This window comes from Rhamphochromis sp. 'chilingali' (assembly GCF_963969265.1).
Source record: "Rhamphochromis sp. 'chilingali' genome assembly, chromosome: 6".
In the NCBI taxonomy this organism is placed as follows: Eukaryota; Metazoa; Chordata; class Actinopteri; order Cichliformes; family Cichlidae; genus Rhamphochromis; species Rhamphochromis sp. 'chilingali'.
In genome coordinates this window covers 18,196,439-18,209,611 of record NC_137933.1, presented here as the reverse complement: position 1 = coordinate 18,209,611, position 13,173 = coordinate 18,196,439, and the positions used below count along the sequence as shown (strand labels likewise).

General features: G+C 38.6%; 1 protein-coding gene across 1 annotated transcript; it reads right to left on the bottom strand.

The window, feature by feature from the left end:
• Positions 1-132: 132 nt before the first annotated feature.
• On the bottom strand, positions 133-11,330 carry cenpq (centromere protein Q). Its single transcript, XM_080884372.1, has 8 exons — positions 10,806-11,330; positions 10,672-10,714; positions 10,472-10,583; positions 10,258-10,326; positions 7,324-7,453; positions 3,455-3,574; positions 1,614-1,685; positions 133-930 (listed from the first exon to the last, which is right to left on the bottom strand). The coding sequence occupies exons 1-8, from the start codon at positions 10,887-10,889 to the stop codon at positions 739-741; spliced, it is 822 nt and encodes a 273-aa protein (XP_080740498.1). The 5' UTR covers positions 10,890-11,330; the 3' UTR covers positions 133-738.
• Between the last annotated feature and the right edge of the window lie 1,843 nt (positions 11,331-13,173).

Below are 13,173 nucleotides of genomic sequence, written 5' to 3'. Positions count from 1 at the left end.
AGCTCCTAACAAGAAGCTGCCTCTGTCTGAACATGCTGATGGCAGGGTTGTTATTCTAGGGGAAAATGAATTCATGAATCATCTTGTTCACTGGTTTATGCAACATGCACAGCAATGAAAAAAACAACATCATTTCGATGCCAACTTCCTGGCTGCAGGGTAAGTTTTATTACATGGAGTTCTTAAAAAGAAAAAACAACCCATACCTTGCATAATCCTTTCAAGAATGCTATTGTTTCCAGCACAGAGCAGATTCTCCAAATTTGTTAAAACCAAAAGTTTTCCAGATTAAACGCATTCCAGTAGCTTTAGTTAGCTGAATGTCTCACTAGGCTTGCAAAACATCAAGCAGCAAGCAGCAGCAAGATTTGGACTTGTTTTTATTCAGCGCACACTAAATCTTCCACTGTAAAAAAAAGTTTAGGCAGCAGGATTTTAATTAATTCACTGTTCAGTTGTGACTTTATTTAATTTTCAGTTGTTTAGCCTAAACTTGCCACAGAAGTTGGATATCAGGCTTTTATGTCCACCAAAAGACAAAAAACATCCACATAACAGAACACATAATTAATAAAAAACAAAGAAAAAAGTAGCTGAAAACAGGAATATGATGCAAACTCAATACCAGCGAAGCATGGTAAGCAGAAATATTCCACAAAGACAACCACAAATATGGAAGTAAGAAGTATCAAACCCAATAAATACTGAGCAGCAAATCTCTAAACCTCTTCTTTAATGCTACGTTTCTTCAAAACTCAGTGCGCTACTATTCAATACGCAGCCGGGGTGGAAGAGCCGATCGGCGTGTTCACGTGCCCGCGCAAGCAGCACCTGGTCATCCTTGGTTGGCTTCGATTTCTGCAGAATTTGGCCCAGTTTCCGAGCTGTGGCTGCAGAATCGCTGTCTGGTATAAACTTTCTCAGCAGAGCCTGAGGAAAATAGAAAGTGGCAATTTAAATTGATTTTTTTTAAATGATCTGGTCTTCTCCTAGGGAAGAGAGGCAGCAGATCAATCAGCAGTGGGTATACACACATTACCGCAGATACAAGTACAGTTTTTAAGGCTTAGAACCAGAGAAAAGATAACTGTTACAGTCCTATGGTGCCAAAAAGTGGCACAGGTGTAATTTTCAGGTATGAAACTTGCAGGTTGTAGTGACTTCAGATGACCTACACTCAGCATGACCTGTGACATGTGGTTGATTTTTCAACTAATTCCAGGTAAAACGTATGAGTGATATGACTCGTGAAAACAGCTAGAACAAAAACAAGGGTTTATTCTGTAGCTGAGTAGATAACCAAGATAACACAGAACCTAAAAGTCACATTCTCTCTCTCTCTCTCTCTCTCTCTCTCTGCATTTCGTAACATGAATTTCATGTTTTTTCACAGAAGTTGCACCACAGAGAACATGTACAGGCTTTCCTGTTACATGGTAGAGGAAGTGCCTGCTAAGCTATTTAGAAATGCTATTCATAAAAAAAAGAAGAAAGGAACAAAATGAACTTCACCTTTAGTGATAAGTAATATTGTGCAATTTGGTTAAATGAAGCACATTTCAGATAGTGTGAAAATGTTGGCTGTGCCTAGCTCTTAAAATAACAACACTCACCTCCAATGTTTCACCTTTCTGAGAAGGAAGACAGGGAAGTTTGAGAACAGCTCGTTCACTTATTCGTAAAATCTGTGAAGACCAGAAACTGTGTGAGTTTGAAGTAAATCATTAAAAACCTTCGAGTCTGTGATTCGATATGGCTCTGGTGTAGCATTCCAGGCAATACTTGATATTTCTCCAGAATAGGTTATGTCAGATTTCACAACAGCCACAAAATAGTCACATTTCAGCCAAACATCACAAAAAATTCACAGTTATGGTGATTCTGTAACAAACGTCTAGACGAACCTGTCTAACGGCCCCATGATGGTGTCGAAACTGCAGTTCACACCACGATTTTCTGGTCACTTCAGCTGTGACATCTACTATTATTAAATGGCCCATTTACTGTAATGTATGTCACATTAAAACATAGTTATATAGCATATAATAAAACCTGTAGCAGAACCTCCATAGTCTATTGCAAAAGAAAGGCAAAAAGAAAGAAAGAAGAGAGTAACGTTCAAAAAGGGAAAATTCAGATCAAAGAAATAAATCGACACAAAAGGTTCAGAATTTGAAAAACACACCAGAGGTGGTAATGAACAGTTTATCAGATAAACCTGTTCATCTGCTTGTTAACATAAACAAACTTAAACGTAGCCAGACTGATCTGAGTATTTCAGAAACTGCTGATCGGCTGGGATTTCCCCCGCACAACCATCTCTAAGGTTCACAGAGAATGGTCTGAAAAACAGAAAATAAGCAGCAGTTCTCTGGGTGAAAATGCCATGTTGATGCCAGAGGTCAACGGAGTATGGCCAGAGTGTTTTAAATAACTTGATTGCTATTTTAAGACTGCTTGAAAATGATAATAAAGTCAGCCTGGTTAAATCGCTGGTTACAATCAGGGTATGCAGAAGAATATATCTAAATACACAACACGTCAAACCAAGACCACAACAGGGGCCAACTAAGAAAAAGAAACCAAGGCTACAGTTCACAGTCTCACCAGTTGCCTGGATAGATGAATCAATATCTGCTACAGCATTCAAATGGCAGGGTCAGTAAACAACATGAAGGCATGGAACCATCAGGTTCAGGCTGGTAAGGTTGTAATGGTGTGAAGCATATTTTCTTGGCACATTGTGGACTTCATAGTACCAACTGAGCATCATTTAAACGCTACAGAGACATCGTGTGTGAGAATTGATGCATGTCCATACTTTTATGACCACCATCTTCTGATGGCTGCTTACAGCAGAAGAACGCGAGATGTTGCAAAACGCAAATCTATCAAACTGATTTCTTAAATGTATCAGTGAGTTCACTGTACTCAGATGGCCCCAACAGTCCCCAGATCTCATTCTAATACAGCACCTCTGGGATGTAGTGGAAGATGAGATTCCCAACATGGATGTGCCCTTTGCCATGACAGCTGACTCTCACAGCAGGACCACAAAAATTGCTCAGGAACAACTCCAAGAATATATCAATGAGCCTGAGGCATTGACACTGGCCAATATGGTTAAATGTTCTGTATCAGATAGCACGAGGCACGAAATGACAACATTCACATCTGCTGCGACTCCTCAGTGTTTTGAGGTTGTAGGTGATAACTTTAGTGTGAAGAGGATGATTCAGCCATGAAAAACTCAGACAATGCTGTAATGCTTTAATAGATAAATGCGTGTTTATATTAATAGCATCATATAAATGCTCATAACAGCTGGTGTAGCAGATTTTCACTAAAATAAAAAGGTCAAATTCACACCTGAATTAAAATCAGGACAGCAGTGATTGGAGAATGTTGCAATAAAGACAAATAAGTATGTGTGCTTGTGTGAAATCATTTGCACCTCTTTAGCTTTCTCCTCTTCCTCCTCTAACTGGTCCCTCAGCTGACTGCATGAGTGCTGCAAAGACTCTGTTTCCTCCTCCAGCCTCTCCAGTGCACGAACCACAGCCCTCAAGTCTTCCTGCAAAGTCAAAAAGAAGCCCTCATGTAAAACCACTGATACCATTCTCTTGTTTTAGGACTGGTTTTTTTTGTTTTGTTTTTAGCATGATATGTTATTTTTTTTCTATGACCTGTCACATCTCAGTGAAAAGGCAGAAGTTATGTTCATAGACTTTTAGACAATTTCTCCACCGTGGATTTTAAACCAATTAATTAACACATGATTAAAGTCCAAACTTTCATATTTAATTCAAGAATTATTTTTAGACATATTCCCCATTTTCATAGGCTCGAAATTTCAATTCGACTCACTTTTAACTGTAAGGCACCAAATCACAATAATTTTTTAAAACAGAATAATGAATGCACTGACCACCAAAGAGGTCTAAATGTCCACAGAAAATAGGTACAAATGACAGACATGATGACAGAATTATTTTAATGGTTAAAATCATTGAACCAAGTCAAGAACACTCTGGAGGAGGTAAGCATATAATCGTCAAAACCAACAATCAAGAGACAACTTAATGAGTAATTTGCACCTTGTTGGTCTACAGAAAGGTGAACAAGAACAAGAAAAGCTCAGACTAAATCTTTACACAGATAACACCAAGATGCACTTGTACCAAAACAAATTAAAAACGTAAAAAAAAGTAAGTAAAAATGGGTGCAGAGAGAGGAAAAACAGCTCATGGTCTGATGAATTTGTGGAGAGTGTTGTGTGTTATGGGTCACTAGTACTTAAAGATAATAGGACTGCTGTTAGCAGCAGCACGATGAACTCTTTAGTGTATTCTATTGTATTTTAATTTTGAACATGTTAAAATAGTATACAACCACAAAAGAGAAAAAAGAAGCAAAACAAAAGGAAAATGTAAAACAATTATTATAAATAACTTACATGTTCAAAAAAAAGTAGAAAGAAGCATAAGCTTGTTTAATCCCACCCCATTCCACTATTTAGTAACTAATAGTGTATACATTTGTTACATGTATCTTTATAGCCCCAGTAATAAGTCAAAAGATACAAATTTACAGGTCTATATACATACTTGTGCAACCACACACATATATACACATCCCTATAGTGAAGATAGTCGGGGAGAACACCCCATCGTCTAACTTTACATGCCTATATTCTCTGCTCAGATTGAGCCAGTTGCAGAAAAACGAATCATACAGACCTTCACAGTGCAAATAGAAAACCAGGCCTGCAACGATTCATCGAGTAATTCGCTTATAAAAAGAAGAAATCCTCAACACAAATTCTTTGCTTTGATGCTTCGTTTTAACACGTGGCTCTGTAGCATTCTGATGTGTTAAATGTATCAAATCTGACGATGATATAGGAAGTCTGACAACATAAAACCCACGCACCGTGAAGAGCAAAGAGGCAGAGTCATTACTGAGACAGTAAGCTTAGGTAGAGTGAAAGAAAACGTGTTTCCAACGTTGGTTTGTTGATCGAAGCACCTGATCAACAAACTCCGACCTGAAGAAAAGCAAACTTTGTAGCTGCTCCATCCATCAGTGTTTCTTTTACACGGTGAAAATCAGTAAGCCTCCAGAAGTTGTATTAAAATATGCAGATGAACTCTTAACTTAGCCTAATAACACATTTAAATCATACAGCTTTCTGAAGGCTGATTCAAGCAGTCTTATTTTACATGGAAGCAATGCCTGCAGCAAACATTGGCGTGTCCAAAAGGGGGCATGGGATGCACTAGATCATATTAATTTTAAGGTTTCGTAACATTATCAGATTGAACGTGAAATAGTATAAAATACTGTGTTAATTAAATTGCATTAATCTTTAAAAAAAGAAACATTGATTTTGAAAGACCTGTGTTTTTCCTCTTTTGAATATTTGTTATTCCTCATTAGACAAAATTATTTCTTATCCAATTACCGTATTTCCCGGACTACAAAGCGCACCTGAATATTAGCCGCACAAGCTAAAATCAGGGGAAAATCCTGTTTTGTACATACATTAGCCGCACCTGACTAAAAGCCGCAGGTGTTTCAATGTTGACTTATCATATGTAAGAGAATATGCACAAAGGGAATTGTCAGGAAAGAGATGGCTGTTTGGAGACACACCCCTTTTATTAATATTTTGAAAAACAAGTTATGGGTACATATTTGCACATGTAGTACATAACAGTAACCTACAGCACACCAGAAAAATAGATTCGGCCTACCTTTTAGGCTCAGGTGCAGTGACACGGCTTTAACAAGAAGAAAAGTCAGTCATTCACCATCTTTCTCTTCTTCCTGCGCTCTAAAACCACCAAAGTCCTCTCCTCCAATGTCGGAAACGAACAGGCTCAGGATGGCTTCGTCATCCACTCTCCGCTTCTCTCCTTCGTTGTCACTTTCAAAACCAAAGAAATCCTCGTTGTCAGTGTCAGAGTCAAACACCCTCAGAAGGGCCGTGGCGGTGTCCTCCTCTCCATCATGCAGCAGTCCAGCCCTTCAAAATCCGTTGGTGATCGTGGATGTTTTCGCACTTTTCCACGCTGTCAGAATCCACCGGTGGAGTTGGGCATAACTTGCTTTTCGCAAGTTTATCGCCGCTCGTCATCCACGCCTCCCGCTGAATGCGTAGCGCTACTTTGAAGTTTGTTTTTCGCGCTACTTCGTACAGCACTACGTTGCCTGGCGGACGGACATGTGACTAACATACCACTCTTGAACCCCGATCCTTCCGCCAGGAAACGTAGTGCCGTACAACAGCGGAACAAACAAAACAAATCGTCTTACGATATCACAAAAATCATGAAAAATCCATAGAAAAGCCGCACCTGACTAAAAGCCGCAGGGTTCAAAGCTTGTGCAAAAAGTAGCGGCTTATAGCCCGACAATTACGGTACTCGATTAAATCAGTGGAATTATCATTAGATTGCTAAAATTAATGACAGCTGCAGCCCTAATGGATAATAAACCAAAGCATACTGCAAAAACAACCCAACAGTTTCTCAAGCTAAAGAAAATAGATTCTTCAATAGATAAATGAACACAGTAGAGCATGCTTTCAATTACTGAACACAAAAACTGGCAGAGCATCTTAAAGGAGGAAACACAACATCTGGTGCAGTCCATTAGTTCTACACTTCAGACCCTCATTGACTGCAAAGGTTTTTCGTCCATGTAAATAATAGATCATTATATTACTAAAAATAAAATATTAAAAAAAACATTATATTATTTTTGAGCTTCTGAAAAAATAAAAATGGCTACAATTCATAAACAGTTAAAACAATGAATTAAAGCTAAAAGTCTGCACTTCAGTCTTGATTGGCTGATTTAAAATTCGCTGGGGTGTTGTACTGTGGCAAAAATTTTTTTTAAAAAATCGATGTGTCCCAGTTTACAAACATATTGACCTAATTGTATCATTCAGTTTTATTGTGAGCAGTTAAATTCCTGTTTTGTTTTTTAACCCCATCCTTCGTCTGCTCTCACGTACAGAGAGCTGAGTAGGTGTTACTTCAGAGCAGAGAAACCACAGCACACAAAATGAAACAGACTTTATCTCAATGGTGTCAAAGACCACAGTCTAACCATAAGGTAGGCAGTGCAAATCATTTTTCTCATACCTGCTGAACAAACAGAATATCAACTTGCAGAAATGTGAAAACCTCTCTATATCAGTAGGTTTTTGCACAGATGTATCAAGTTCATGGCCACATAAATTTTCCACCAAGAGACAGTTTAGCTTCCAATCAAATCCTCCAAAGCAATCGAATCATTTTTTATGTTTTTCACCTTCAAGATGCTCAGATTCTTCTCTCCAACCACTGACTTCTTAGTCTCGTCCTGGTGATGCCTGGATGAGTGCTCCAAATATTTTTGTTTCTGCACTGGAACTTTGAGTTGTGCACACTGAGCCAGGAACCTAAAATGGGTCGGAAAACACATCAGGAAAAGGCAACACAAACTGCAGTTTAAAAAAAATTCTCAAATGATGATGTCTGAATTAATAAAAGAATAAAACAGAGGATTATAAATGAATAATTTAATGAGGGTTCATCCACTTTCACTCAATCCTTATCATTGTGATGCACACCCACACAGAGCAGGGCCCTGCTTTGTGTGAAACAAACACTGAGCTGATGAACTCTGAGTTTCTGGTTCCAGAAAGGCCGATCGGTTACAACACAACAACTGATTCATCAGTGATCACTGCGTTGTGTCTAAATATGCAGACCAGTTTTATTAAATAGAGATTGCTGCAGTAACATATGCCAACTGTTTCAGTGCATGGGGACAGGCTAACAACCTAATAGCTGTCTTATCTTAAACTGCACTAAAGTCACCATCTAAGCTTGTCGTGCTTTTTGTTTATTTGTTTGAATGTTTTGTGGTGCTTGTTCTCATTCTTGCTGAACACTGGTGTCGCTCCTTTTCCTGTTTAGCCCAGATTTTAACCATTATTCACTATCTGACCTACATGCAGTTGTTTTTTTGGGGTTTTTTTTGTTTGTTTGTTTGTCTGGTTTTTGTTTTTTGGGGGGAGGGGGGCACATCCACATAGGTTGCATCTGGGGGTTTTTTCCTCTCTCAAAGGCAAATATTTGTCCTTCACAGTTTTCCTACTTCTTCATACATTCCCTCACTGTCCTTACAGGTATGTGACAACTTCTTTGAGTCCCTGAATTGAAGCTATGATTATTGTTTCTTATATTGAGAACATGAATGCTGCAAAATAGTAGATGGAAGTGCACAGGTAGAATCGAGCTGTGTTGATGAGACATGTAGTGACTTTTCTAGGGGCATCCACATCAGGTTACAGTGCAGGATATGTTTTAGGGTATCAGAGGAGTTTGCGGTTATGACTGTTTATTTATCACAAAGGTATAAACTGGGTGTAAGCAAATACCTGCGGACACAAACACAGTACCATAAGTCCTGAATTACTATCCAGAGTCACAGTGTTACACCCAATTTTTTGTTTCAGGGAGCAATCTAGTCTATAACCTATAACCTAAGGGTTAACCGAAGTCATACTTTTCATTAGACCTGCTTTCTGGAACAAAGCCTGGCGCAAAGCCACAATCTGAACATCATCAAGGTAATTATGTGGGATGTAATGAAAGGGTGTGAGCCATGCCACACCTTTAGCCACTCTTCTGGTCTTAACAAAGCACCGCAAGGCTTCTAATGTGCTAACTGATGGGGTTCAAACATACGCAAACATCACACAAGGCGTGTGACGTTCGTGTGATGTGACAGGCGTTCAAGTTTAAGTGCCGCTTTCAAGTGCCGCATGTTCCTAAAACCAACCTACACAAACTTAATTTCATGTGTGACTTAAATTTAACGTAAAAAGATATCCAACTGCATGTAGGTCAGATAGTGAATAATGGTTAATTGCCGTTAATTGCTAAGATATTAGAAAAGGTTGTGGTTATTATGTTTTAGACAAACATAATATTTTTGACAACTTTCAGTCTGTCTTTCGTAGAGCTCATTCTACTGAAACAGCCCTTCTTAGAGTTTCTAGTGACATTCTGATGCAAAACGATACATTACATTTTGCATGAAAGGCTGAAATACTGGGTTGGTGTATCTGGGTCTGCCTTAGAGTGGTTCTCCTCGTTTCTCTATGAACGATACTTTTCTGTGGCGGTCTCTAAGTACAGGTCATCTTCCACGTCCCTGTCCTATGGTGTGCCACAAGGTTCTGTCCTGGGACCCTTATTGTTTTTAATATATCTACTTCCTCTCCAGCATATTTTGAGCCCCTTTGAGGACATTTGCTAGCACTGCTACGCAGATGACATCCAGTTATATATTTCTTTTAAACCTGAAGATGTTTCTAGGCTGCAGATTCTAAATGAGTGCTTAGAATCCATCAAAAGTTGGATGGCTGACAACTTCCTCTAACTTAATGAAGAAAAGACTGAAGTCCTTGTATGTGACAGACATGTACCGTACCAAACATAATGAATGCTCTTGGTCCTCTTTCAACATTTGTGAAATCGTCTATCAGGAACCTAGGGGTAACCTTTGATTCTGCTCTTACTCTGGATGTTCACGTCAAATCTCTGGTTCGGTCCTGCTTCTATCATTTAAGAAACATTTCTAAATTGGGCCCTTTAATATCTCATACTGACCTGGAGATTGTTATTGATGCATTCACTTCATCGCGATTGGTCTACTGTAATTCACTGTTTACATGTCTAAACAAAAACTTCCTGGAACGTCTGCAGATTGTCCAAAATGCTGCAGCAAGGCTTCTGACAAAAACATCTAAGTACTCTCATGTAACACCATTGCTTATACAGCTGCACTGGCTCCCCGTTGAATTCAGAGTCCATTTTAAGATATTGGTTCTGACCTTTAAAGCTCTTCAAGGACAAGCACCAGCCTACATCATTGAACTTTTACAGCCCTATGTCCCTAGTAGGTCTCTGAGGTCTTGTGATCAGAGCCTACTTGTTATTCAGCATACAAGGCTGAGACTGTGGAACTCTCTTCCTCAGAACTTAAGATCTGCGGACTCAGTGGTCACTTTTAAAAAAACAACTAAAAACACATCTTGTTGCATTTTGCTAACTTTTGTCTGTTTTTGTTTTATACTTTGTGAAGCACTTTGTGATCTTTTTATCTAGAAATGTGCTATATAAATAAGAATTTTACTTACTTATGTTGTTTATTTATACATACTTTAACTGTAATTTCAGACTTAATGCTTACATGGTTTTCATTTTTTTCAGATGCTCCTGGCTTTCCTTCTTCTCTGTCCGCTTCACAGCAAGAGCTGCTCTGTGAACAGGGGGGGAACAAAGTGTCCTTACAAGGTAATTTTTCTTGCTAATATTGCACAATGTCAACAGGAAAACCTCAGCTTGAAATATATTTCAGGTTATGGTTAAAAATAAGAGCATTCTACTTCTGATGTGAGACTCACAGTACTGATAAGTCCATTATGTTCTCCAGAGCAGTGATGGAGGACCTGGACATCAGCGCCCTGTTGTCCTGCACTTTAGCTCTTTTAGGGTTAGGAGATGATCCTCTTTCAGCTTTAAAGACAAGAGCCGCATTAGAAAATACAAACAAATACGAACTTCACAGTTTGCTGTGGAATGAGAGGTATAAGAGGTTCCTAACCTTTCGTCTGTGATGGTTTTGGATGGATGATCTTGGCTTGGTCCTAAAGTAAATGAAGGGTTGGAGGTAACAAGTCAGCCTGAGCTGCTACAGATAACAACGACGACGACGACAGCTGGAGTGTACTTACTCACCCGACTCGATGTTTCTGCTTTTTCCTTGTTTTTCCTGTTGGGTGTTTTTGATGGGGCCCGGTCAGAACCTCGTGTGGGTTTCATGTTTGCTCGTGAAAACGTCGAAATAAACCAAAACGTTAACCTAATGTAGCTGAAACAACATGACAACGTCTGACTCCCAAAAGCGTCTTAAGTAACGAGCACGAGTTTTCTTTGAGAAACAATTAAGCCTTAATTATAAAAGGCATAAAACAAATCATAAATAGTTAAAAGACAATATAATTATTTGAAATCTAAAAATTCGCGTTATTGACGTTCTGCTTTTTCGCGCTGCTGTTTTCAAACTCCACAGCTCGCATGCGCATAAGCATTGATGGTTTAACCCGGAAAGTCGCTTGTCAGGCAGCTGTTCAAGACAATAACGATGTTGCCGTCGTCCAAAGACCGAAATAAGGGACGGGGATAAGTCTGACTAAATTATTTACTTACTGGCACATCGATAAGGTTAATTACCTTCCGTAAAAATTTAAAACAAACCCCTATGTGAGCAAAACCTGGACCAAATCGCTACCTGTGAACGCCAACTCGGGGCTAAATTAACCCTACATCCGCCATTTTGGGGAAAAGGCAGCCACCCAACGTTTGTCTAAATTTTTTTTTTTTTTAACAATTGAAACAATACAGTCACAAACAACATAACACATTATAGTGCAAATGAACTCTCGTGGAGGATTAAAAAAAAAGAACACAGTCAATACAACAAAACTAACAGCAAGGATATGGGGGGAGGGGCTAGACAAAAAATGCACACTATTAACGGGGAAGAATTAAAAAAGAGCACAGGTTGATACACAATATAGGTAATAATCAAAACAGTAGCAAATGGGAAATGTCATCATAGATTGCGGCAAATCTGCTTGACTTCAGTTTTTTAAGTGACATGAAATAATGTTTAAAGTCATTGATGAACCATGTAAAGGATGGTTTTCTATTCCTCCATTTACAACAATGTATATGGTATTTACCTAACAGGATGACAATGTTAATCACAGTAGAGACAGATGGATGTTGTTTATCCATATAGAAAATAATATCAGAAATATTAAACTGGGGAATATCGTTGATCTTGAGGGATAACCAGCTGTGTAGTTCTAACCAAAAGGCAGCTGACACAGGACATGAGAAAAACAAATGGTGTAATGTTTCACAGGCTGAATCACAAAATGCACACTGTTTAACCTCAAATTTAAACCTCCTCTTTAAAAATTCAGACACAGGATATATATTATTAATTATCTTGAAATGAGTTTCTTTTACTTTTGGGGAGACAGGCCACTGAATGAATTTTGAGAACGACTTTTCCAGGAGTGACTGGTCCCCACGAAGGGCCTGCAAATATCTACCTGAGTTAAACCCCTGGAAAAGAATAGATTTGAAATTCACACTGATAAATTTATTGTTACATTTACTATCATTTAGGATGCAGTTACCAATTTTTAGGTTTGGCAGCGCTGGATTGACCTCAGAGTGTAGCATTGTGTTGCGTATCAGCTGCCTTAGGGCCAAAGGGATAGCACAGCAAACTTTTCTGTATTCTTTTAATGGACAATTAAAGTCGTGTCTCTTTGAGAAAGACACGTAATCCAATAGAGCACCACTCAAATCCAGCAAGTCAGTTACAAACAAGATACCACTCTCAAACCAGTTCCTGATAAATAATGTCTTTTTGTTAGCAGTTATCACTCTATTGTTCCATAGGGTCGACATGTGAGGAGAAAAGTTGTGTGTAAACATCATTTTCCAAAAATGAAGAATCTGTTTGTGAAAATTAGAGAGTGTAACAGGTATTTTACTAGTCTCAAAGTCACATTTTAATAGAAAATCAATTCCTCCTAGTTCCTTAAATAAAGATCTGGGTATGAAACCACATGGAATCAGACTGAGATAAGCAAGCTCTGAGCCAGTTGATCTTAAAAGTTCCGATCATTGATTCAAAGTCTAAGGCTCTGACACCACCCTTCTCATAGTCTTTAACCAACTGTGATCTCTTAATATAGTGGGTTTTGTTTTTCCATAGGAATTGAAAAATAATTGAGCTGCCTTTCCTAATATTTTGGGGAGAAATATAAAGAGAATGACTTGGGTAAATTAATTTAGAGATACCTTCAGCTTTGGAAAGGATGACTCTGCCAAATATAGTGATATCCCTGGTCAACCAACGACTAAGGGATTTCTTCATGTCGACGATACGATTGCAGATGTTGTTGTCTTCTCTTCGGGACATATTTTTAGAAATCACTATACCTAAATATTTAACTTCCAATTCAACTCTTATAGAAGTGTATCCACATCCAATGTCCCATTAAGGCCTCTAAGACTTTCCAGA